This window comes from Peromyscus maniculatus, chromosome 4, assembly GCF_049852395.1.
Source record: "Peromyscus maniculatus bairdii isolate BWxNUB_F1_BW_parent chromosome 4, HU_Pman_BW_mat_3.1, whole genome shotgun sequence".
NCBI lineage: Eukaryota > Metazoa > Chordata > Mammalia > Rodentia > Cricetidae > Peromyscus > Peromyscus maniculatus.
Genome location: NC_134855.1, coordinates 144,509,481 through 144,537,029, shown reverse-complemented (window position 1 = coordinate 144,537,029; position 27,549 = coordinate 144,509,481). Strand labels below are relative to the sequence as shown.

Genomic DNA, 27,549 nt, shown 5'->3' with positions numbered 1-27,549 from the left:
CTGGTTCTGTTCTAAGATTATAAAAATCACAGAATGTTTCACCAGGACAGGAAATAAAACTGAAGAACAACTACACTATTAAACTGATTTGTTATATCTATGTTTATTGAAATATCCAAAGTTTAAAACATACATCTCTATATGTGTGCATGTGCATAAACATGCCACAGGGTACATGTAGAGGTCAGAGGACAACTTTCAGAAATCACTTCTCTACTTTCATTATGTGGGGCTCAAGGATTTAACTCAGCTTGTCAGGTTGAAGAGCAAGTGTCTTTTTACTGGCTGAGCCATCTCATTGGGCCCACCCCAAGTTTCATAAGCATCATCTATAATCCTCAATAAGAATTTAGGAACTGTTCTCAATTTATGGGTGGGACATACTCAGATTGAGCAGCTTGTCCAAGTTTACCTGATACAAGCCATAAGTCAGAAACTGGTTTTGGGAGCATCTGACTCTAAAATCTTCTAGCTCCTTCTGCAACCTGGTACAGTAGGAGAAATGCTCCGGGAGGCGCTCTCTTTCTGTTCTACTAGCACTTCTAGAACACACTGACTGTACACAATGGTCCCGTGACTTGCCCAACTCGCTTTCATTTGCATCCTTAATTGCACAAAGTATTCAATTTGGCATGCTATGCAGAGCTCCTCTAGAAAAGTCTCCGGGCTGGGGATTAACTCAATGGTAGAATGCTTGATGTGGAAGGCTCTGGATTTGATCTTCGGTGGGAGGGTAGAGATAATTCTCCTTCACACTTTTCCCCACTTTTTTTCTCCCCCCACCCCTTTCCCACTTTTTAAATTCGTAGTGATTGTAGTTGTGAAAATGCCAGACAAGTTGTATATTTTAATATTCTAAACGCCTACTGCTCTATGCAGGAAGGTGTATATAAATGAAAATTAAAACCCCTAGGGCTCCTACACTCGCCTGCTCCAAGCCTTGAAACTGCAGCCGCTTTGTACACAAATCCACAGCCCTCTGGATAAAGGCAGAGTGCTCTCCTGAACAGAAGGGTGTCTGTTTTGTGGATGCAGGCGTTTCTCGTTTCCATAGTAACCGTTTGCACAAGCACTTCCCGCTGCCCGAAATGCTTCCCCAAACTCTACATCTCCAACCTCTCACAACTCCCTACGGCAGTTTTTTCTAAATTTTGGTAAGATCTGGCATTGCAGGACTCCTGACTTCCCAACCCTCTCACATTCCGCAACCCTGCAGGTATTTCGGCCTCTCCCAAAGCCTGCCCAGAAGCCCTGCGCCTGCGTCCTGGAGCCAGGCTGGGGCGTGGCTTGTCGCCGCAGGCCGGCCGCGAAGCCCACACAGTCTCCGCCCTCAGGGAGGCCTGGGGACCCTTGTCGGTCTTTAATGGGCGGCTGTAAGGAAATGAACGAAATGGACTTCTTATTAAAACGTGAGTCCTCAAGCTTAGCTGCTCCCCTCACCCGTGGAAACGGCCCAGGCGGGCACTAGCCCCGCCCCCTACCCATCAGCCCCCGGCGCTCGCTGCCAACTGGCACTGCCAATCTGTCGCTCTGTCGTCATCACACCGCTGCGGAAGTCGCTCGGGGCCCAGAGCCACGCCTTCTCGGCGCGCGGCCTTGGATACCTGGCGGCCTCCGGCCTCAGGTAAGGAGAGGTCGGGTTGCACGGGCCGGCAGGGCGCTGGGCGGCCTGGGCATGAAGACCGCTTCGCCATGCCGCTCTGGGGACCCCTAGGCCAGCCTTATGGGAAACCCGAGGTCGGCAGAGGTAAACTGAGGGCGCGTGAATGGGCTGCGAAATGGTCCTGGAAATGATCTAGACTCTCTAGCTCCTCAGGTTTGTCGTCGTCATGCAGAGATCAAAGAACCCTGGACGAGGCCGGGCCGTGGTGGCATAGACCTTTAATCCCAGCACTCGGGAGGCAGAGGCAGGCGGATCTGTGAGTTCGAGGCCAGCCTGGTCTACAGAGCGAGTTCCAGGACAGGCACCAAAGCTACACAGAGAAACCCTGTCTCTAAAAACAAAACAAAACAAACAAACAAAAAGAAATTAAAAAAGAACAGAAGAAGAACCCTGGACGAGGAGCCTTGTCTTAGTCTCAGCTATCATTGGTGCTGCCCATTTTTCCTCACTCTGACAAAATTTTATTTACCTAGTAAGGTTATTGAAGAGAAAATAAGAGAAGAAGGTTGAACCTTATTCTACACAAACATTGTTTATTATTATTGTTATTATTTCTTTTTAGCCTTTTCCTATCCTTAAGGAAACTCATTTCTAATTCTAATAGGACAGGACCCCAGATCTACTGCTCTCATCGGGGGCTAAACTACAATTAACTGCTAACTTGAAGTGTATTCTCCCTTAAGAGCCATTCAGTAACCAAAGAAGGTTATTCGCTTTTCCAAGAAATCTGCTGTTTAACAAAACAAAACAAGCAAAAAAACATTGCAGAAGCAGAAAAATATAAATCCCAGCACTGTGATGCTTGGGTTTGTTGTTATGGTGTAATATAGTAATAAGTCAATGTCATCACTAATGTGATCATTAAGACTTTCCAATCAGGAAACTGGAGGAGGCAGGAAACTGCATGGTATGTACACAAAATGAAAACAAGCATGCACAGGATGGGATGGAGCATAAAAATACAGCTCTCTCATGTGGTGAAATCACCATGACAAAATTTTTTATTTCATCGAAGGGCTTAAGGATGTAGCTTAGCACTGAGTGCCTTCGTGAGGCTCTGGGTATCCAATCCACAGCACAGGGGAAAAAAAAAAATGCCATTGGAGAGGCAGCAGCATGGTGGCAATGTGCCTGCAATCCCATTGCCCGGGAAACTAAGGCAAGACATTAAGAAGGTCACCCTCCACTACATAGTACATTAGAGGCTAACCTGGGCTATGAGACTGTCTCAAAAGAAAAAAATATATATTGAAGTTATGTCATATCAGCTTTGAAAACATAGATTGGTAGTGGGCAGTCTTCTAGTAATTTAGGAAAAAATAATGATGCTCATTTTGAGGCTCAAAATTAGTTTCAAATGGACCAAGAGTGTTTTTCACTTTTAATTTACATGTATTTATTGTGTATGTGTGGGAGCACATGCCATTGAGTACTTGTGGAAGTTAAAAGACAACCTGCAGGAGTCATCCTATGGGTTTTTAGGCTTGGTGGTAAGTGCCTTTAACTACGGAGTCATCTCTCCAGTCCACAGATGGAGCCAAATTTCAGTGTTAAAAAATTATATCACATTTGCCTGCACAAGACCTATACCAAATTGGGCCTGTCAACATTGTCTCATGGAGAGGGGAGGGCTCAGGAGGCCTTTCCATCACTGAAACTCTGTGGACACTTGAAAGTTGCTAGGGCAGGGAAAGACATTTTATTCAGTGGTGTGGTAGTGCCACCCATTTCTCACATTCCCATAAGCAATCCTAACTAAACTCATTTATTTAAAAAAAAAGACGTGAAAGTTGAGGGAAGACTATTTGGGAAAAAGAAGGGAATTAGTGGAGGGAAAAAGAGCACAAAATGGGGAGTATGATAAAAAATACATCGTGTGCATGCATGAAATTGTGAAATTAATATATGCTAATAAAATCTTAATAAACAAGAATTGTGAAAATTCAAGAAGAAAGCATCATCGGATATACTTACAAATCTTATCACAGCAAAAGCTTTTCTAAATGCATCATGCTGTCCAGAAACCAGAAGGAGAAATATTAATACTTTTGGATCTATAAACCCTGTGACCTGCAGAACTGAGCCAGAATGTTACCAGAAGCCAAGGCTAGAGGCGAATAAAATTTTGAAAGTTTGGTGACATAAAACCCTATGGAAAAGTGAGCAGACAAAAAAATGAGAAGAAATACAGATGGCCAATGGCCAATACAATAGCTTCCCTTTTTCTGCAGAAGCTGTTCTAACACTGTCAGTGGAAGCCTGAAACCACAAGCAACATTGAACTGTGCATGTGTGTGTTCATATTGGTTTGTTTATAAGAACTAATATTACGGGGGCTGGAGAGATGGCTCAGGGGTTAAGAGCACTGGCTGTTCTTCTAGAGGGCCTGGGATCAATTCCCAGCAACCACATGGTGGCTCACAACTCTCTAATGATGGGATCTGATGCCCTTTTCTGGCATGCAGGCATACATGCAGACAGAGCAATAAAACGTAGGTGAATATGGTTTCTCAAAATACTTTATTCTAGACTTACCCTTGTGACTGAGATGATACCTGTGAGATAGTGCCTGTGTGATGTAGTGAAGTAAGGAGAATGGCCTAGGCATTGTGGTATACACAGTATCAGGATATTGCTATGGTTCATTCAATGTGAGCCCTGTGATTCCAAGAACATCAATCTGATTGACAGAATCAGTTTCTGGGTAACTAATAGCTAGATAGTGTGTGTGTAGCATTGATAGGCTACACAAAGGAATGTCCAGGGCCAGGTAGCGTAGGATAGTGTTAAGATTTCATCATACTACCCAGAATGGTTCACAATTTGAAGTTTATTTCTGGAACTTTCCATTTAAATTTTCAGACCACATTTAACCTCTGTTAACCCTTGAAAAGCAAAATCTCAAAAAAAAAAAAAAAAGAAAGAAAAAAAAAGCAAATCGTGGATAAGAATATCATTCTGTTTTGTTGGTAAAGATGACAAAAATAGTGTTGTATGGGAACAAATTGTTAATGGAAGTATAAATTATTAGTGTTTTGAAGGGCAGTTTGTACATTTTTTAACCATTCAACAAATGTAATCTAATGCTGCAAAATATATGAAATGTCACATTCAAAATGTTTTTAGAGAGATGGAGAGATGGCTCAGCAGTTAGGGGACATACTGCCTTTGATGAGGACCCTGGTTTGGTTCCCAGCACATCAGGTGACATATAACCATCTGTAAGTCTACCTCTAGGGGATCTGATTTCTGGTCTCTAGGCACATGTACATACACATACATACATATAAATAAAAATAAAATGGGTCTAACTGGGCATAGGAATACAGGCCTTTAATCCCAGCACTTGGAGACAGAGGCAGGTGGATCTCTGTGAGTTTGAGGTCAACCTAGTCTACATAATGAGTGTTAAGACAGCCAGAGGTACATAGTGAGACCCTGTTCTGAGAAATAAATAAAATACAAATAAATAAAATTAACCTAGAAATGTCTTTAGTATTTTACTAACAAAATTGAAAGCATCACTAAATTTATGATCGGTTAAATATTTGTCCTTAAAACAGACTACTATAGTTATTTGAAAGAATTGGTCTATATGTATTGTCAAGAAAGGATGTCAAATACATGGTATGTTTTGGAGTAGCATTGTAAGATTTTATTTCATAAAATTAAGTTATGCCTGAAATGATCTAGAGAGCTATACTCTACACGTGACAGTAGTGAGCAGTGAGGAATTACTTTGGAAATATGATCTCAGTATACAACAGGAGGGTGGTGGTAAGCAAGGTCATGAAAGTAGGCTGGTAGGAGAGCCAGAGAACATCCTGAAAGCTAAAGCCAGGCACAGACTGGATTGAGTTTGGCCACTGGTTTTTCAACTATGATTATACATTTCACTCTCAACCTTTGAGAATCATTAGGGTTTTATAGGTATTCTTCTCCAGCGTTATGGGGCACTTATAAAATGCTGCTTTTCTTGTCTTTATCTGTAAGGTAACCATGGAGAAGGAGGTGCGGAGTACCATTCTTTTCAATGCATACAAAAAGGAAGTGTTTACCACCAACACTGGATACAAATCTTTGCAGAAAAGACTTCGGAGTAATTGGAAGATTCAGAGGTGACCATGATCTTGGACACTGCTAAGTAATAATGGCGACCTGATGGTAGAACGGAATAGTCATTTCTTAATTTCGATCGTTTAGGTGGGAGGGGCTCAATTTAACGACTGCTTGGTCAATATTTTGAAGGTCAGACTGAATATTAAGTTGCCTCTCATAAAAAACATTCATTATAATTATGTATATATATTTTGAGATGTCAGAGTTTTCTCCATGTTTTGAACTTGATCTTAGCCAAAAGGCAGAGACATTATTCTCCATATTTTAAGTTGGTTTAAAACTTCAATTTAAGGAAGGAAAAAAGAGTTAAATGAGCATGTCTGTTTTCAAATGTGCTTTCTTTAAATGTCTTTTCCCCTTGTGGTCATGCAGATTGAACCTAACCCCTTGCATAGACTCAGCAAGTACTCTACTGCTAAGTTACAGCTCCAGGCCTTAAATGTTTTGTTTTGTTTTGTTTTGTCAGTGAGTGAAAACGTGGTGCATGTGCCTGTGATATCAGCACTTGGGAGGTAGTGTAGGTGGAGTTCAGGGTTAAACTTGGCTGCATAGTGAGTTTGGGGCCAGGCTGGACTATATAAGAGCCTGTCTTAAAATATAGATAACTTAATGGAAGAGTTGATTGAATTACTATTTGGAAGCCTTCTTTGTACTTGAGTGTGAGTTAATTTGAACTCCTTTGATTATTGGGAGTATCTGAACAGGGGCCGGATGCCTCTAGGGCACTTGTGAAGGGGCTCTCACTATGAGAGGCTGGTCTAGGCCCCTAACTGTCTCAGCCTTTATGTGCCATATAGTCAAGAGGCTAAAATGACTTTCAAATTGGTTTAAATTATGGATTTAACTTGCTTTTAAAATCATATTTCCAGCTTAAAAGATGAAATCACATCTGAGAAGTTAATTGGGGTGAAACTATGGATTACAGCTGGACCAAGGGAAAAATTTACTGCAGCTGAGGTAAGGAATATTCAGAATATTCACATAGAAAACAAGAGAGGAGGCCAGGAGCAAGCAAGGGCCTAAAATTGTAGATTTAAGTCTCCTTTCTAAACCTACTATGTTGCCTTAGAGTAGACATTTCCCCTTTGTGGTGATGAGCTGTGGTAATAACCCACAGAGTCCTAAACCCACGGAGAAGGTAGATAAGGGTCAGGCACATGTCTTTGCCTTCATTTTACTCTGAACATAGGAAAACTCCTGTGTAGCTCAGGCTGGCCTCAAATCTGTGATCCTCCTGCATCCACCTTCTGAGTGCTGGAATTACAGATGTGCACCACCACGCCCAGCTTACCAATACATTTAAACCCATAACAACAAAGGTGGCATTTATAATACAGGTGGATGCTAGTCCTAAGTGCTGGGTCCTCTTACAGGTGTGCAGCACCACGCTGTTTTATACATGCTGGGGAGTGAACCCAGGACCTAGTACCTGCAAAGGAAGCACTTTTATCACCTAAACTACATCCTTGGCCCCTGTTTGAGCATTTTAGAGCTTTAATGTTCAAAGGTAGACTTAGAGATAGATCTTTTTGTGTGTTTTTGTTTTTGTCTTTTTGTGTTTTGAGACAGGGTTTCTGTACATACTACTGGCATCCAGAATCTCTCTGTGTAGACCGGGTTGGCCTCTAACTCACAAAGATCCTTCTGCTTCTGCCTCTGCTGGGATTAAAGGCATACATCACCACACCTGGAGGAGATAGATCTTGTATAGTGAGAAAATTTTATACTGTTCTGTGAACATTTAAATGTGTATAGATTTGAAGTGTTTGTTTCTAGTTACTTAAGACCTTATTCATGGTGTAGTTATTTTAAACAAAAGTCTTTTGACCATATTCATAGTTTGTTTTTCCCTTCACACAGTTTGAAGTCCTGAAGAAGTACCTTGACAATGGTGGGGATATCCTTGTGATGTTGGGAGAAGGAGGAGAATCCAGATTTGATACCAATATTAACTTTCTTCTAGAAGAATATGGAATCATGGTTAATAATGGTGATTATTTTATTTATTTGTGTGTGCATGTCCGTACTATGATGTACATATGGAGGTCAGAGGACAGAGTGGGGCGTTGGTTCTCTCCTTCCACCGTGTGGATTTCAAGGTTCAAACTCACGGTGTTAGGCTTGGTGGCAAGCACCTTTACTCACTGAGCTGTCATTGGTTTGGTTATTATTATTATTTTAAACAAAGGTATTGATTACCGATTTAATGTTTGTAGCATAGCTCTCTTGATCTGCTGGTGCACTGGGGAAAAACTCAGCCAAGATGGCATGGTCACCCATTCTGAGCTCACTAGTACACTGAACCTTTGGTAAAATGGGAGAGATTTGAACAGAGTTCTAGGTTCTTTTTTATTTCAAAATTCGGATGAGTCTATATCAAGCTTGTTTCTAATCTAAAGTGTTCCTTCCTCTTTTGCTCCATAAGATGCTGTGGTTAGAAATGTCTATTACAAGTATTTCCATCCGAAGGAAGCTCTGGTTTCAGATGGAGTGTTGAACAGGTAAGGGTGTTGAAAAACAGCATACCCTTCATGTGGCTTCTGTTCTTCTCACACGCCTTTTCACTGTAAAGAAACTTCAGTGCTTTGTCTCACTGGGAAGTGCAGATGTGGGGTAGGCTTGAGTATGGCGTGACTGAAGGACTCACAACCTTAGCACCACACTTCCTTTGCTCTCAGCTTTGCATACCTCTTTGTCAGGGTCGTCATCTTCTCCCCCCACTTTATTCATTCATTCATTCATTTATTTATTTATTTATTTTTGACCAGGTTTCTGTATGTAGCCCAGTCTGGTCTCAAACTTGTGATCTTCCTGCCTCACCCTCCCAAGTGCTGGAATTACAACTGTGTGCCGTTCTAGCAAGGTTTTTTTTTTTTTTTTTTTTTTTTTTTTTTTTGAGACAGGGTTTCTCTGTGTAGCTTTGCGCCTTTCCTGGGACTCACTTGGTAGCCCAAGCTGGCCTCGAACTCACAGAGATCCGCCTGGTTCTGCCTCCCGAGTGCTGGGATTAAAGGCATGCGCCACCACCGCCCGGCTGTTCTAGCAAGTTTTAACAGGTTCCTTAATTCATAGCTACTCGCCACATCATCTGGAGATATCATGATGTGATTTGGTCTCACTGTTCCCTCAAGAGCAGCTACAAGGTTTGCTGTTTGAGCCATCCTAGGTCCCATGCCCATCCCAGAATGACCCTGATGTCACCTCATGGAGACTGAGACTGCATCAGCTTTCATTGCTCTGGATCCTAAAACAGATGAGGAGCTTTTAGAATTGTGAAAGGAATACATGAGGTGGCAGTTCAGATGCCTCATTAGCTTTTTCCCATGTTGAAAATTATTCATTCTACACTTGAGCTTGCCACGTGCAAGGACTCTGCTGACCCTAGTTATATGGCATAGAATGTGGACCTAGGATGTAGACCCTTTCCTTAGGACTGAAAATGGAGGCACTGAGACTGTGGTGTACACACCTGTAATCCCCACACTTGGGAGTCTAATACAGAAGTTTGAGGCCAGCCTGGGCTAAGTAGTGAGTGCCAACCAGTGCTTCATGGAAAGACCTCCTTCCTTCTGTCTTTTCTTTCGTATGATAGATTCATTCTTTGAGAATTTCATACAATGTATTTCAATCATATTACCTCTCTCCTCCCCCTAATTCCTTCCAGATCCACCCCATCTTCCAACTTTGTATCCTCCCTCTTTTTTTAAGACTTTCTTCCTAAAACAACACAAAAAAGGAACTGAATCGAGTATTTGTCCAGTTGATTTCTTTTTTGAGTCAGTCTCACATAGCCTAGACTAGCTTTGAACTCCTGATCTTGCTACTTCTCCCTCCCAAGTGTTGAGATTTCACAAGTGTACCACCAGACCTGTTTATGTGGTCCTAGGGATTGAACTCGGCCTTGTGTGTGCTAGGCCAGCACTCTTCCAAGGAGCTGTATCCCCAGTCCAAGCCTAAGTTTTTTGTTGTTATAGTCACTTTGGTTTTTCTGTTGTTGTTATTTTGTTTTTAGAGACATCATATATAGCCTTAGGTAGCCTGGACCTCACTCTGTAGACCAGGCTGGTCTGGAACTCACAGAGATCTATCTGCCTTTGCCTCCCTAGTACTGGGAATAAAGGCCTACACCACCATGCCTGGTTCAAGCCTAATTTTTTTTTTCAAGACAAGGTTTCTCTGTATAACAGCTCTGGCTGTCTTGGAACTCCCTTCATAGACCAGGCTAGCCCCAAACTGAGATCCACCTGCCTCTGCCTCCCAAGTGCTAGGATTAAAGGCGTGAGCCACCATCACCTTGCCAAGCCTAATTTTTTAATGTTAATTTTTGCAAGTGTCTAAAAAGAATGTGGGTATGTGGTTGTGTGCTTTTATTTACTTTTTAAAAACTGCCAAAGTACAGGGTCCGTGTGTCTGGTTCATATTTACTATTGATGAAGGCAATGTGAAATCACCAAACTTCTTTGCTTATTAGATTTTAATGGTTTCCTTTTAGGGAAATTAGCCGAGCTGCAGGAAAGGCTGTGCCTGGAATCATTGATGAAGAGAGCAATGGAAACAATGCCCAGTGAGTGTGTTTCTGCAGCTCCTTGACGAGGAAGGAGCTCTTACTTCCAAGAGTAGCCTTTTTCAAAATGAAGAGTTTTCTGGTTATAAAAGTAATCCCCACCAAAAGAACTCCAACCACCACCAGCAAAAACCCAGTTGGGAGCTGGAGAGATGGTTTATTGGTTAAAATTGCATACTACTTTTGCAGGACCCAAGGTCACTTCTCAGCATCTATATCAGGTAGCTTCCAGCTACCTATAACTCCAGCTTCAGGGAATCTGAAGCCCTGTTCTGGACTGTGTGCACACCTACACACACATACACACATGATTAAAATAAAAGAAAGTAAACTAAAACCCCAACCCATGGTACTGCTTAAAAGGAAGCAAAGAACTCTGCACTGTAAATCCGTGCTCTTCCCCTCCAGAGACTCATTGTGTCTTAAGAGTATGGGATTTAGATTTCCAGGTTGGCTGGTTGTTTTTTTACACATATAATGATATAACTAAGTACTTCATTATTGTAAATGACTGGATCAAGTTAGCTACATCCCAGTTTAGTAGTGGTAAATGTAATTGCCCAACTTCACATGACTAATCTGTTGTTAGAACTTAGATTCAGTCCTACGTGGTTTGTGGCAGAATTTACTTTTTTTTGAGACAAGGTCTTGCTGTGTGTTCCAGGCTGACTTGGTACCTGCTGTGTAGTGTGAGCTGGCCTCACCATCTTCTTCTTGTGTCAGGCCTTTGAGTACCAGGATTACAGATGTATGCCACATGCCCTGCCAGAGCTGTACTTGATTGTTTTTTATTGTATTTTTACTTACTGGGGAGGGTGTTGTGTACACATGTACAACAGCATGTGTGTGGAATTTGGAGAACAGCTTGCAGTCATTCTCTCCTCCTCCTGGGAGTTCTAGGGACTGAAGTCAGGACTGGTAGCAGGTCTTTCCCTGATGACCCATCCCATGGCTCCTAAGCCCCATCCTGTGGTCATTGGATGTGTTTGCTTTCTTACAGGGCTCTCACCTTCGTCTACCCTTTCGGTGCCACACTGAGCGTCATGAAGCCAGCAATGGCCGTCCTGTCCACGGGCTCTGTCTGCTTCCCACTGAACAGACCCATTCTGGCTTTCTATCACTCGAAGGTATTGACTTTCTTAGATATGGGGTTATTGACATAATAAAACTACTTTGTGATGGGCACATGCCTTTAATCCCAGCACTTGGGAGACAGGCAGTTAGAGCTGTGTGAGTTGAATTCTAGGCCACTGGTCTACATAGTGAGTTCTGTTTTGGATTAAACACACACACACACACACACACACACACACACACACACACACACCACAAAATAGTAATATTTTTCCTGTGAAATATTTGCTTTTTATGAGGTAGAAGCTGGTCTGTTTTCCCACTGAACAATTGGATTTATTTCTAATTATCTGTAATTATGACCAGGGATTGTGTGTAGACTCTCTGTATGTTTTGTATTGGTGGTGGGTTTGGTTTTGTTTTGTTTCTTTTTAAAAAAATTTTTTTTGCCTTTGGATGTGTGTATGGTATGTATGTGTGTGTGTGTGTATACATGCATCTGCATTTGTGTGTATGAATGTGGACACATGTATTCATTGGCACACAAATGGAGGTCAGAAGACAACCTTGGAAGTTGGTCTTCATCCTTGACTTTGGGACAAAGTCTCTTGTTCTTGCTATATGTGCAGGCTTACTGGCTCACAAAATTCCAGGGATTTTCTTTTTCTCCACCTCCCATAACCACACAGGAATGCTGTGGTTATAGACATGTGTGCTACCTCAGCTGGCTTTTTCTGGGTTCTGGGGATTCGAACTCAGGTCCCCATGCTCACACGACAAGTAGTTTACCCACCAAGCTATCTCTTCAGTCTTGGCTGCAGATACAGACAATTTTAGTAGCAGTATAATCAATTAAGAACTCACTTAATTGAAATCTAATCAACACTGATCGTCTTCATTTTTTCATATTTATCAGAAAGGCAAAGATACTTTGTTTTCATTTGTTGGCAATTAGTAATGTAGGAGTTGCTGAGATGGGTCAGTAGTTAAGAGCACTTGCTGCTGTTTTAGAGGCCCCAGTTTGGTTCCCAGGACCCACTTGGGGGCTCACAACCACCTGTAATTCTAGTTCTAGGGGATCTGATGCCCTTCTCTGGCCTGCATAGGCTGTTACGTTCACATGGTGCACATGTATTCATGTGGATGAAGCACTCATATACATAAGTGAAAAATAAATAAGTCTTTAAAAGGCAATAGTTTTTTTCATAGTCAATACTTTTCAAATGTTAAGTCTTCGTGTGAATTGGCATTTATTGGTGTATCAGACATTTGCTAACGTGATAAATGATACATGCAGTGTGTTTTGGGATCTAAGTATCTGACATTGCTTTGTCACCAACAGAACCAAGGTGGGAAGCTGGCAGTGCTTGGCTCATGTCACATGTTCACTGACCAATATTTGGATAAAGAAGAAAATAGTAAAATTATGGTAAGCTTTTCTCTTTCATCAAATTAATGTACACTTCCATGTCGTTAGAAAATGCTGAAAGTATGTTTATTACTCATCGACAGGAGTTGTGCTGAACATATTAGATGTCAGGCACTAAAAATACAAGTTGAGTCGGGCATAGCGCATAGAAGTTTACGGTATGTCAGGAGAGTGACATACAGACTGGGGAATCCAGAAAAGTATTGGGGAAGCATGCTGAATTGGAGTGATGGCTGACTCTTGGAAAGTCATGAGGAGCAAGGGGCAAAGCAAGTAGCTTAAGCTTACGCTGAAAGCACAGGGAGCTCTTGGAGGGTTTATGGTAACCTTGGTGGTCCTCAGACCCCTCCAGATGTGTGGACGCTGGGAAGGAAGAGGGCAACCAGAGCAGTTAGGAGGCTGATGGAGTCGCCCAGGCAAGTAAGGACGATGACTAAGTGAAGACTGTGACTAGTGAGTGTAGCAAGGGCTGACAGCATGAGTTAGTGAGGGGTATATATAAGGCTCATTGACGATGAGGAATGAACCAAGAGCGTGGCCTTTCCTCTGTCTCCATATCTGGAAGAGTGCATGTCTTGTGAGGAAGCTAATAGAGAAACAAGCATTTTCCTAGTGCCTGAGAGACCTGAACACCGTAGAATTCCAGCAGCTCACCTGCCAGAGGAATATGTGTCCACTGAGCTTCTCTGTTAGTGGGGCGAGCCCTGCTTGTCTGACATTGTAGTGGGAGGGGGGCTTAGAGGTCTACCTGGTTCTAGTGCCTCTGACTGTGCTCTAAAACCTAAATGTATGCTTTTGAAAAGCTGAATTTTTTTGTTTTGTATAATTATGATTTTGTCATATTATAATAGCCAACGTTAAAAAGGTGTGTTTTTAAGAGTTTAGACTGTCATCCTAGTAAACAAAGGTTTCTTTAGGATTGTGAACGGGTTTTAGTAAGTTTTGCTTGTTACATGTTAGAATACCCTAAAGAAAATGATAATTAAGGTTGCATAGACTGAAGAAAACCTGTTAATTTCCAAAGATTTTACCTACAGAAGGCTGATCATCCTTTTTAAAATTACTAGTTGTCTTTTCTCCCCTTTTTAATTTGTCTAGCCTGACCTTGAGCCTTCCCAAACAGCCAGGTGTCTAACTAACTATATTTATCATTTTAAATGCAGGATGTTGTGTTCCAGTGGCTCACAACAGGAGACATCCACCTAAACCAGATTGATGCTGAGGACCCAGAGGTAGGAGACTGAATCATCAGAAGACTGACATGGAGAATGAGGCCAGCTTCTTAGAACCACTTCAGAGGAACAGATGTCTCTTAGCTCAGCCCCAAGTCAGTTGGAAACAGAGCTGCTGCTTGGGGAAAGGAAGGGCACATTATAGAAAGTCAGATAGCAATAGACAAAACAGATAGTTAATCATAGCATTAGTTAAGCCAGTGCTTCCATATAAATATCAGGATTTAAAATTGACGCTCTAGGGCTGGAGGGATGGCTCAGAGGTTAAGAGCACTGGCTGCTCTTCCAGAGGACCTGAGTTCAGTTCCCAGCAACCACATGGTACCTCACAACCATCTGTAATAATAAGATCTGGTGCCCTCTTCTGGCATGCAGGCATACATGCAGGCAGAACATTGTATACATAATCAATCAATCAATCAATCAATCAATCTTAAAAAAATTGACGCTCTAGAAGATTGCTGGGCTAGAGAGATGGCTCGGTGGGTAAAGGCCCTTGTTGCCAAACCTGACAGCCTGAGTTCAATCCCTGGGACCCACATGATGGAAGGACAGAGCCAACTCCTGTGTCCTCTTACTGCCACCTGCATGCCTTGACCCATGTGTCCCCACACATACAATAAATAAATAAAATGCAAAGTAAACGTAAAAAGAGAACAAGTTAGGACAGCTAGCCATCCTGGGAGTACTCTATGTTTCTGTTTGGATGTGTGAGTCTTGATGACTGAACTAGGATTTCATGGAAGGCCTCTGGCCAGAGAAGTGAAAAGAGATGGCTGGCCTGTGTCATGGCACAATTAGTCTCCTTGCCGTTGCTCTCGCCCTTAGCCCACTGTCATTGGAGACTGAAGTTGTTAAAGCTGCCCCATGTTGCTGGGAAGGGCAGTTATCTGTTTCTTGATTTAAAAACGTTTGAGGAATGGAGAAGTTGTTGGTTTCATTTTTGGTTTTGTATTTGTTTAGACTGGGTTTCACTGCATAGTCCTGGCTAGCCTAGAACTCAATATGTAGACAAGGCTGTCCTTGAACTCACAGATAGCCACCACCTCTGCCTTTCAAGTACTGGAATTAAATTGATGGTAGGGCTACAGAAAAATGTGAATGCATTGTATTATTTCTATAATGCTTAGGCAAGTCTCCTGTGCTGAAGGTAAAGATTTTGTGAAACAGGACTAGCTGTTTGGTTTGTTTGTTTTGTGGTGGAGGTCAAATCCTGAGTTTCCCATATGTGAAACATTCAGTGTTTGAGCCACCCTTCAGATGACCAGCTTCTGTGGCTATTCTTTGTTGGAGATAGAGTCTCCTTGTGGCCCATGCTTGCCTTGAGCTCACAGCAGTCCTCCCATCTCAGCCTCCTGAGTGCTGAGATCATAGGCTGCACCACCACATCTGGTTACATATCAGGGTTTGTTTTTTTTTAAGTTTTTTTTTTTTTTTTTAAAGATTTATTTATTTATTATGTATACAGCATGTATGACCAGAAGAGGGCACCAGACCTTATTACAGATTGTTGTGAGCCACCATGTGGTTGCTGGGAATTGAACTCAGGACCTCTGGAAGAGCAGTCGGTGCTCTTAACCTCTAAGCCCTTTCTCCAGCCCTGTTTTTTTTTGTTTTTTTTTTTTTAAGTTTTAATAAGTTTTCTATTGGATAACTAATTAGGGGCTCATCCCTGGGACTAGCTAATTCTCCCACTCTTGGCAGTAGCAGGCAGTAGCTTCCTGTAGTTCTTTGTCTAGGGATGGAACCCTGTGAGATCTGGCCCTTCCAAATTACCATGTCTATTGGTCTTATAATTGTTCAGGTCTTGTTTAGGCTGCCACTTTGTTGAGGCACCAACAAAGCGTAGCTTCCCTGTCATTTTTGGGAGACATAATCTGACAGCAGACTGCCTGGCCCTCTGGCTCTTACAGTTCCTTACAGTCTCCACTCTTTCTTCCTCAATGTTCCTTGGGCCTTAGTGCAGTTTTAAGCTATTCCAAAGTGATGAGATTACAGGCATAGACTAATAGGTAATACATTCACATAGTTCTGAGTTAAAAAGTCATACACAGTGAATAGTCCTCCTTCTGTCTGTTAGCCAGGCTGTTCTGTCCCTCTAGTGACAGCAATCATAGTGTCCCATAGGTTCTTCAGAAATAGATTCTACTGAGGTAAGCTAGTCTGTGTGGGCATTTTCCTTTCCTCATCTTTTATGCAAATGATGTTATACACACTGTGTGTACACTGTCCAGCACCTTAAAAATGACTGTTGGAGCTGGGCATGATGGTGCATACCTGTTGTCCCAGCATTTGGGAGGTGGAAGGCAGAGGATTAGAACTTCAAGGTCAGCCTTGTTTAAGTAGTGAGTTCTAGGCTAGCCTTTGCTGCATGTGATCCCTTTGGGGTGGGGGTAGGGAGTGGGGAGGGAGTGGAAATTCTTAAAGATTTATTTTATTTTTCTTGAGATGTGTGTGTATGTGTGTGTGTGTGCACACGCGCGCACATGCCTGCCTGTACCACATATGCAGATGCCCAAGGGGGCCTGAAGAACACATGAGATCCTGTGAAGCTAGAGAAATAGGTAGTTGTGAGCCACATGAAGTGGTTACTGGGAACCAAATGCTGGTCCTCGGAAACGCTCTTAACACTGAGCCATGTTTTCCCTTTGCTTATACTGCCCCTTATTAAACAGTGTCCTCTTGAGATGGACATTTAGATTCTCCTGGTCGTTTACTATTACCAGCACAGAGCACATCATCACTGCTTCTGAACAGTGCTGGGGGATGTCCCTGGCTAGGGGAGAAGGACTGGGATATGGTGTGCACAGGGTAGGCCTGTCTGCATTGGTGCCACACATGCTCATGCATCTCTAACAGGAGAGAGCAGACATGGCCCGGATGCTGGGGGGCAGGGGGTGTATGTTGTAGTGGGAGTTTATGGACTTTGTCTTATCGCCTCCAATTTCTCACTGTAATAATAAAAAAAAGTTGTTTGTTAACATAATCTTAAGGAAAATTGTTTTGGGTGGTTGAAGTGATAAAGGGGTATTGCCTCAGATGGAGATGTGAGTAAATTTGAGAGAAAACGTTGATTGCTTAGTATTCACAGTGAAAGACCATGATAGTAAAAGGAGAATGCTTGAGTCAGCATGGCCCCAGCTGTGTTCAGCTATGTGTGTAATTGGAGAGTTGGACTCAGTCAACTTTGGGGTTCAGTCCAGTAGCTGTTTCCCTCTTTCTGCTTGAAGAGTCTGATGGGAGTTGTCAGTGATGGCAGTGGTGAGATCTCTCGGGAAGGAAATGGAGGTTTTGTAGTCTGAGACCTGAGATGGTGGGTGCTTGTCAGTGAACTCCCATTTGCTTGTGCTGAAAGGAACTCTCTTTTGGCTTTTAGATTTCCGACTACTCGATGGTACCAGACACTGCCACCCTTTCAGAGCAGCTCCGAGTGTGTCTCCAGGAGGGCGATGAGAACCCTCGTGACTTCACCACCCTCTTTGACCTGTCCATTTACCAGCTGGATACCACCTGTCTCCCCAAGGTCATCAAGTCAGTACTGAGGCTGCCTGGGCTCCACACTGCAGTCCACTGTTTGACAACATGAGCCTGAAGACAGGAGTTAGGTCATAGCAGATGCAACAGGAGAACGTGTTCTCAGATCTGTGATGACGTCAGGAGGGAGTTGGTGTTGGGTGCATGCGAGAAATAGAGGAACTACTACCAATTACTATCCCCCGTGTCCCAGGACCTATAGGGCATTTAGGAGAGCCAAGGCTTTTCACTTTGCCAGCAACTTGTTTAGCATGAGTGCTGGGTTCCAGGAACTCCTTAGTAAACAGATGTATTTGGTCCACTTTAGAAGCACTTAGACAGAGCAGAGAGAGCACTGAGTCTCTTGGACTTGTTCATCACAGCCTGAGGCACATGCCCGAGATCCTTTAAACCTCAGCTGCTCTTCTAGCTCCACTGTCAACGCTCCATCTACAGTGAGTCTCCATTCTTCCTGACTCTGGTCATTTGACAGGCTGCTGCAGTATTGTGAGTGCTGAGCCCAGCTCAGTGGGAGAGTACGCACCTAACACGTGAGGCTCCCAGATACTGGAAAAAAGTGTTTTGGCTATTTCAGGAAAATGGATTGAAGCATAGGCCTCTACTAGACGTCTCTTCTAGTTTCCCACAGATTGGACCCTGGTCCTGCGTCTCAGCTGCTCCCTTGCCAGGATTTATACAACATGGGTCAATTTCCAGGGCTTTGTTAGATACTGAGGCTTGCTGCAGAGTCTCGTACTCCAGTGGATTCAGTTCCTAAATCCATTCTCATCCCTGACAGCACACAGCTTGGCAGACCCAGGTTCAAATAAAAACACGTTTGTTGAGTGGGGTGCACTGGCACAACCCTGTGCCATCAGCACAGGGTGCAGAGAGACTGAAGGAGGACTGAGTTCAGACTCAGCCCAGACTACATCTTACCTGTCTCTTAAAAAGTCAACGTTGGAAGCTACTTCAGGTCTCTACACCTCTGCTTCCTCTTGCTTCAGTAATTATGCCACAGTCTAGAGTGCTTTGAGGCCTAAATGAAATTGAGTTCAGTGACCCTGCACACTGCAGGGTCAGAAAACTCTGGTGTGTAGTGGGTAGCTGTTCCCCACGTGGTGTGTAGTGGGTAGCTGTTCCCCACGTGGTGTGTAGTGGGTAGCTGCTTACCAGGAGTTGTCTTCCCTCCATGGGACCCTGTCCTTTCGTATTGTCTGTAACTCTGCTAACTAGTGCAACTCCTTGTCCAACTTAATTTTCTTCTTATTCTGTTCATGTAGTATTTCTGAGACAGGGTCTGGCTTGTCTTGAACCCATAACCCTCATTGCTAGGACAGGTTCTCCCCCAGGCACCCGAGAGTGTGCAGACAGTGACTGAGAGCAGTAGCTCAGCTGATTGCCTCTCTCTAGCTACAGACCTCACCCCTGCCTGAGATTGTAGACTCACTGGCATTTGCTTCTCTCATTTAATTTTGAAAGGCCACAAATGTGTATTAAATGTACATGTGAGGCCAGGTACAGTGGTGTCAGACCTGTGATCCTCACCCACACTTGTGAGGTGAGACAGGAGGATTACATGTGGAAGACAAATCAAACCCTGTCTCAAAAGCCCTAAATGAAAAGAATAAGGAGGAAAATTAAATTGGACTAGGAGTTGTGCCAGCTTGCAGAATTGCATACAGTACAAAGGACAAAATGAGTACCAGGGACAGTGAAGGCAAAGCAGAAGCCACAGCAGCCCCCGCCTGAGCTTGGCACCTGAGTCTCTGATGGCCTCGCCATTCTCCCCTGTACTGTGACAAACGAGGAGGAGTCTTCGCTGCCTCCTAGAAACTTATTCTTGAGATTAGGTTTTACTTTGTACTTGATGTGAAACATACAGTGTAGCCCAAACTGGCCTTGAACTTGCCATCTTTTGCCACAGCCTTCTGGACACTGGGATAGGCATGTCCTACACAAGCCTGACTCAGCTTGAGATCCTTTCCAAGATAACGGTGTGACTTCTTCCCTCTCTTACTCAGGGCTTCTCTGACCAGCCCCACTTCTTGCCTCCTTCCTGTCTTTCTATCTTGGATTTGTTTTTCTTCATACTACTTACTGACACCTGCGTGTTACCTGGTTTTCTGTGTGTCTGTTCCATAGCATGTAGGTCCCTGGAGAACCCCTTTGTCTCTCCTTGCTGTGGTGCCTATGACAGTTAAAGCTACCTGGTACATAGCAGACAGTGAGTCAGTACTTGCTGAGGAAAGTGTTCCCATGGGCGTCGATATCATGAAGATGTGTTCACTTACCAGAAACAGTCTCATACTGGACTGCTGTCTCTCGGTAGTGAAAACAAGTCTGGAAACACAGTGAGTTATAAGAGGCACGGTGTGCATCAGGTGAAAACCAGAGCCCATTGAGAGGACGGTTGAAATTTAAAAGGAAGTTTTCCTTTATAATACCCAATAATACTTTGTGATTCCCTAGAGAAGGATCTTAGAAGATATCCTATTAGGCAGAGTAACACTTTTAAATTATTTTCCCTTTGCATTACATTTTATTTAATTTTATGTGTCATAATTTGGTTTGTTTCTGTGATAAACACCATGACCAAAACCAGCTTGGTGAGGAAAGGGTTTATTTCATCTTATCCTTCCTGGTCACAGTCCATCACTGAAGGAAGTCAAGGCAGGAACTCAGAGAAGGAGCTTGAAGCAGAAACCACAGAGGAATGTTGTTTCCTGGCTTGCTTTCTCTGGCTCATGCTCAGCAAGCTTTCTTATAAACTCTGGATGTCTGCTCAGAGGATGGTACTGTTCACAGTGGGCTGGGCCCTCCTGTATCAATAGCAACCAAGAAAATGCCCCATAGGCCTGTCTGATGGAGGCAGTTCTTCAACTGAGGCTCCTCCTTCCCAGGTGTGTCAAGTTGACAAACAAGATTAGCCATCACACTGTGTGTTCGTGGCACATGTGTGTGTATGTACATGTGTGTGTACATGTGTACCCATATGTGGAAGTCAAAGTATAACTTACAGGAGTTGGTTCTCTCTTTCTACCATGTGGGTCCTAGGAATCAAACTCAGGTCATCAGGCTTGGTGGCAAGTTCTATACCTGCTGAGCCATCTCACTAGCCCAGAACAACAGGTTTTGTTTTGCTTTGCTTTGCTTTCTGGAAGTGATGAGGCTAGAACCCAGGCCCTTGCACATGTTAGGCATATGCCCTATTACTGAACTATTTCCACAACTGTTAGAATAACACACTGTGTATTTTCTGAATAGTGTTGACGTGTGCTTTAACCACAGTATCTTACCTTTATTCCCACACTTTTGTCTTCTTCCTAACCCAGGGCTCATGAGGAGCTAAATGTGAAACATGAACCACTCCAGCTCGTCCAGCCTCAGTTTGAGATGCCGCTGCCGGCCCTTCAGCCTGCGGTGAGTAATCGTGTTTGGAGGCTCCTGCTGCAGAGCTCACTGCTTGCCCTCCGTGTGGGCACCTTCATCGAGTCCCAGTGCTCTACTTTAAGCACGTACAGACATCACATCTGTTAGCATTCTGCAGGGACTTCTACCTGGGGAGTGCCCAGGGAGTCAGAGCACGGGCTTTCCTGGTTACTAAACTTTTCCGTCTTGGGGCTGGGTGGTTGGAAGGCACATATGAGACTGTCTGAGTGCCCCAATGACTGGTCTATTGCTGTGACAAGACACTATAACCAAGATAACTTATAAAAGAAAGCATTTAATTGGGGGATTGTTTACACTTTCACAAGGTGAGTCCATGACCGTCATGATGAGGAGCATGACAGCAGGCAGGCAGGCATGGCATTGGAGCAGTAGCTGAGAGCTTACATCTAATCCACAAGTAGGACATGGAGAGAGCTCAAGCCTGGGCCTGGTGTGAGCTTTTGACACAGCTCCTCCAACAAGGCCACACCTCCTAATCCTTCCCAAAACAGTTCCACCAACTAAGGACACAGCATTCAAATACATGAGCCTATGGATGCCATTCTCATTCAAGCCACCACACTGGCTAAAGAGGTAGAAAAATCCTTGAGATGCCTTCCCAGGCATTGGGTACTCGGATCCTTAGTTTAGTTTTAACAGCCTGGGGGCATACAGCTACTGTATGACTTACTCAGGAGACGTGAACAGCCACGTTCACCCTAGAGAGCACTGATGATAGACCAAAAACATGATTCCACCCAAGTCTACTTTAGTAAGCCAGTGAGTTTTTGCAGTGGCTTACTTACATGAGCATGGGTGAGGAGTTATTCACAGGAGGGCAGGAACAGGTTACTTCTCAGCCAGCTGCATTACCAAGAAGCCCAACCCCAGCATAGGTGAATTTTCAGGAAAGCTGCATCTTGGAGTTTTCTGCCCACCTTGCAGGCAGTTTCACCTGAGAGTAGCACCCAACTCTCCACGTAATGTTCTGCTTATTTAACCTCCAGATAGATTGTGAGTCTTGTAATTTTGTGAGCTTCCTGAGACTTGTAAGTTTTCTAACTCGTATGAGTCTCTGTTTTCCCTTCTGGGGGGGATGTTTCAGCTGAGAAAAAGCAGCTACAGAACAGCAGCCATATGAAAGGCATTGTGCAACTTTTGAGTACTTTATTGTCTTAGGGTTTCTATTTCTTCAACAAAACACCATGACCAAAAAGCAATTTGGGGAGGATGGGGATTTATTTGGCTTACATTTCCACATTGCTGTTCATCACTGAAAGAAGTCAGGACAGGAACTCATACAGGGCAGGGTCCTAGAGATATGAGCTGATGCAGAGGCCATGGAGGGGAGCTGCTTGCTGGCTTGCTCCTCATGGTTTGCCCAGTCTGCTTTCTTATAGAACCCAGGACCACCAGCCCAGGGTGGCACCACCCACAATGGGCTGGTCCCTCCCCCATTGACTACTAATTGAGAAAATGCCTTACAGCTGGATCTCATGGAAGCATTTTCTCAACTGAGTCTCCTTTCTCTCTCATGACTAGCTTGTGACAAGTTGATATAAAACCAGCCAGTACAATTATTAACTGAATTTGTGTTATCTTTCCCTGTCCCCATACATTCTGGCTTCAATCTCTTAACCTGAAATTGCTGATGGTGATATTTATATCGTGGAAGGCATCAGGCTACTTGTCATGAGAGCTGGTAGTTACCAGTTCGGCAAGGGTCCATACCTATGAATGTTAAGTTTAGCCCTTTCTGCACTACATCTGTTCTCCAATGACTTCTGTTTCTGATGAACACATAATAACTAGCTGGGTGTAATGATGTACACCTATAAATCAGGACTCAGGAGGCTATGGCAAGAGGATCACAAATTTGAGGCCGCCCTGGGCTGTACAACAAGATCCTGTCTCAAAACAAACAAAGGCATGATTATATAGGAACAAGTTGTGGCATCAAATGTTCCACACCAGCCTAAGCTCTGGGTTTTTGCTGAATTCATGGCACTGCTATATTGGCTTGGTCAGTTTAGTGGTGTAGTTGAAGCTGGTTCTGCTTGATTGCTCACAAGAGACTCAGCCTTACCGACATAGGCCTAATGGATGAGGGCAGCTGGAGGTGATGGAGTTGGGCTGGTTCCTCCCAGGGGAAGGGCTCAGTCAGCCTCTTGTTACTTCTTATTTTTTTCTTTGTTAGGATCTGAGAGACTTTGCTTAAAGCCTGCATTTCCTCTAGGTCTTCCCTCCTAGTTTCCGGGAATTACCACCCCCTCCCCTGGAGCTGTTTGACTTAGATGAGACATTCTCCTCTGAGAAGGCACGTCTTGCTCAGATCACCAACAAGTGTGAGTATTAGCCAGTTCCATTGTTTTCTTATGACCTTTATTTACTGTGAACCTCTGACGTGCTGTAAGCAAATGTTTAAAGATTGTTTATGGAGAACCGAATTCAAGCACATGGATAAAGTTGAACATGTCTTCATTCATGTGAATGCAGTCAGGTAATCTAGTGAATCAGAACATGATGCTAAGCAGAAAACTTCTGGCTCAATTTTGATCCCCATAGGCCCTTAGTTCTGACCAATTGAGTGACCGTCAGATGAATACTAACCTGGCTTCTACCCTACAGATCTGGGTCACAGGACCATTTAGATTAGAAAGAGCCACAGGCTAGCAGGATGGCTCAGCAGGTAAAGGTGCTTGTGAAAACATGATTGCCGGCGTTCACATCCTGGAACCCACTTACAGGTAAAAGGAGAGAACCAACTTTATAAAAGTTGTCCTCTGACCTCCACATGGATGCCATGGACTAGCAGCTGCCCCAACACACATACAAATAATAATAATAATAAAACAGTGAAGTGTTCTTTAAAAAAAGAAACAAGAACAGAAAGAGAAGTCAGGGCTGGGCTGGAGAGATGGCTCAGAAGTTAAGAGCACTGACTGCTCTTCCAGAGGTCCCGAGTTCAATTCCTAGCAACCACATAGTGGCTCCCAACCATCTGTAGTGAGATCAGATGCCTTCTTCTGGTGTGCGGGCATACATGCAGATAGAGTGCGCGTGTATATATAAAATAAATAAATAAATCTTAAAAAAAAAAAAAAAAAAGAAATCCTTAAAAAAAAAAGAAGTCAGGGCCAAAAGACTTGTGTAGACTTCAAGTTGGAGTGTCCTTCTGCCTGTGCTCTGCTTCTGCACAGTGGACAGGCCTGCACCCAAACAGCAAGAGGCATAAAATTAACCACTCACTGTGATGCAGTGACCCCACCCCGGGAATACAATTTAAGAAGACGTATGAGCATACACAGATGACATTATTTATTTTTAAAATGCAATGAGCTATGTGTTGTGCACACCCTTAATCCCAGCACTCGGGAGGCAGAGCCAGGAGGATCTCTGTGAGTTTGAGGCCAGCCTGGTCTACCTAGCGAGATCCAGGACAGGCTCCACAGAGAAACCCTGTGTCCAAAAACAAGACAAAACAACAACAAAAACCAACAAAAAAAAAAATGAAATTGGGAATATCCTTCATGTTCACTAGCAAAGGAATGGTGGTCACTTGTTTCACATTTAATCTGTGGTGTGGAGCTTGGCTCATGTAATCACAGCACTCAGGAGGCTGAGACAGGAGGATCATGTTCAAGGCCAGCCTAGGCTACAGTGTACAACCCTGCCCCAAGAAGAGCCGTAATAACTATCCATCTTAGATATAGAGCTGCTAAGGAATGGCTTCACAGAAGTCTCTTGTAATTACTGGTACATTTTTCTTGGTGTTTTTCTAATTTTCAGGGCGTGGGATGAAGGTTAGATGGGCTCATATAGCTGACCTTGAACTCAATATGTAGTTGAGACTGACTGAACTTTGGATCCCCCTGTGTCCTCTCCTCATCAGGCCCTGCTCCTTTTTGGGTTTTTTAAACAGGGTTTCACAGGGTAATGTAAGCTGGTTCTGAAACTCAGCTCGGTCATTTCGGCTGGCCTCAAACTCATGAATCCCCTGCCTTAGGTCTTTGAGGACAGATGCAAGCCATCTTGTATCACGGCCTGCTTTTCTATGATAATCTACAGTAAACAGTGGGGTTTTGTTTTTATTTTACTAAGGACTGAACCCATGACTTTACTTTTCTATAATGGTCTTCCGGTGAACGCCACTCTCTTTCTCCCGTACTAGACATTGATCCCGATGCTGCAGCCCAGTGCTCTACCACTGAACTAGATCCCTAGACTTGTATTTTTCTTTTATGTGACAGGCTCTTCCTGTGTCACCTAGGCTGGTCTCAAACTTGTAACCCTCTTTCCTCAGTCTCCCAAATGCTGGGATTCTGGGTGTGTACCACCATGGTTAGCATAAATGCTACTTTGAACTTCATACGTCACCTTTTCACAGTGGCCTTTATATTTAGCGCCTGGTAACCTGAGTTCCTTCCATTTCTTTTATGCTTTGTGGTGTGCCAGTGCTTAATTTGGGGAGTGGGAAAGCCAGAACAGACAAGCTTTACTCTGATTCAGCTCGTCCTTTTAGGCTGGGCATAGTGGCTCACTCCTGTAATCCCAGCACTCAGGAAACTGAAGTCAGGCAGGAAGACTGTTACAAGTTTGAGGCCAGTCTGAACTATAACATGAGACTGTCTCACTAAAGAACAGCAAAATGTGCCACTTTTGTCCTTAGTTATGAAAGCATGTCCCAGTCCCCAGAGTTGCCAGATGTAAATCCCATGATCACATCATTCTAGGGAGAATTGAGTAATCTCAAGAGGAAGGGAACACCTCAGACATGGTGTCTGCACTCTGGGAAGAGTGGGAATGAAGGGTTAATCAAACTGTACTGTATTTAGGTACTGATGAAGACCTCGAATTCTATGTCAGAAAGTGTGGTGACATTCTTGGAGTAACCAGTAAACTTCCAAAGGATCAGCAGGATGCCAAACATATCCTTGAGCACATCTTCTTCCAAGTGGTGGAGTTCAAGAAATTGAACCAGGAGGCCCACTGACATGGCGGCCCTTCAGGTGATGTCACCCATATAGACTGTTGACAACATTCATTAGTTCTGCAAGTACTTACCAAGTGTCTACAGATGAACAACACATGACGGTCCCTTCGAGAATGGGACTTCTATTCTGGCTGGAGGGTCCTAACAACACATAGTAGCAGAGTATACAGGCAAGCACTTAGTGGGCTAAGGATGGTAAGTGCTGTGGTGTAGAAAAATTGAGCCAGGCCAGAGGGATCCAGTGTTCAGTAGAGTGAGCAGAGTTGGCCCAGTACACATGGATGCCAGAGTCTGGGGTGCTGTTTGCTCCAGAGCCTTCACCTGTACTCGGGTGACACATGGTTGCTGTGGGCAGTAGGCAGAATCCCCGTCCTTGGGTTAGAATCAACCATCAAGCCAGCTAATTCCCTCTTGTCCCAACTAACGGTGATTCCAAATGTCAAGTTAATGTTCATAATACCAAAGAGTTCCTATTTCAGGCTCTGAACTGAAATAAAATAAAATTAAACTCTGTGTTTACTGTCTCATCCTGGAACATGGTATTGATATAAGTGGAATGACATTTCCGGACTCTGGACTGTGCCTCTTCAAGCGCCTTCTGACTGCCGGCTGTGGCTTTGAATTCATCCTCCCTACTAACGCGTCTGTACTTTCTTTTCTCTAAGCAGTGGAAGGTTTGTGCATCCTCTGAAGTGCCCCAATGGAAGAGGTGATTCATTTGCTTGAATTAAATCTAGGACTGAACTTTTATAATTTATGAAGTGGTCTGTCATTAATATCTTTTTTTTTTTCTCCTCATTGCTGCTCAAGATTTGAGTCCTTTATTGAAGATATACTGATGATCAAACTTGTTAAAATACTTTACAGACTTCTGGGCTGGTTCAAAGTCAGATGAAAGCCCAGCAGGAAATAACTGCTTAAGCTAAAGCTGACCCTGTGGACTAATTTGAAAGAATACGAAAGAAGCTGAACATGTGGTCCATGCCTTTAATCCCAGCACTCAGGGAGAGGCAGGTGGATCTCTGTGAGTTCAAGGCCAGCTTGGTCTACAGAGTGAGTTCCATACATAGTGAGACCTAGTCTCAAAAAGAAAGATAAAAAAAAAAAAAGAAAAGAAAAGAAATAACTAGCAAATGGCTAGAATTCTTTAACAGAAGCTAAGATGTGTGGCTGCAAAGTCTGAACTGTGCATATGATTATTGGAGCCACTGGGATAGCATGTCAAAAAATGAACAGCTTTTAGCCATGGCTCATGCAGCACTCAGGAGGCAGAGACAAGAGGTATTGTGCAAGTTCAAGGCCAGCCTGATCCATGTAGTGAGTTCTGGGTCAGCCAGGGGTATGTGTGAGACTCTCTCAAAAAGAGCTGGAGGGTGGGGAGAGGAGAACATTTTTAGGCATTTTAAACTGGGAAAGATTGGGGGTATGACTCAATGGTAGAACACTGGCCTGTAATGTTCAAGACCTTATTTTCAGCCCACAGCACCTCCCAGAAATAGTTAAAAGACAAATGATGTGTAAACCTGACTG

General features: G+C 43.6%; 1 protein-coding gene across 4 annotated transcripts; it reads left to right on the top strand.

Annotated features, from left to right (window-relative positions):
• Nucleotides 1-90: 90 nt before the first annotated feature.
• Nucleotides 91-26,532, top strand: Ift52 (intraflagellar transport 52). 4 transcript variants are annotated; one of them, XM_006971040.4, is made up of 13 exons: nucleotides 91-1,624; nucleotides 5,657-5,781; nucleotides 6,652-6,739; nucleotides 7,643-7,772; nucleotides 8,208-8,283; nucleotides 10,275-10,346; nucleotides 11,347-11,473; nucleotides 12,763-12,849; nucleotides 14,013-14,081; nucleotides 17,458-17,612; nucleotides 20,930-21,017; nucleotides 23,263-23,371; nucleotides 25,862-26,532. In XM_006971040.4, the coding sequence occupies exons 2-13, from the start codon at nucleotides 5,663-5,665 to the stop codon at nucleotides 26,017-26,019; spliced, it is 1,278 nt and encodes a 425-aa protein (XP_006971102.1). In that variant the 5' UTR covers nucleotides 91-1,624; nucleotides 5,657-5,662; the 3' UTR covers nucleotides 26,020-26,532. The 4 variants fall into 4 exon arrangements, with proteins under 4 accessions (XP_006971102.1, XP_076427326.1, XP_015854838.1 ...); XM_076571211.1 differs by having other exon boundaries at nucleotides 5,657-5,807; XM_015999352.3 differs by having other exon boundaries at nucleotides 1,571-1,747.
• The last annotated feature ends 1,017 nt before the right edge of the window (nucleotides 26,533-27,549 follow it).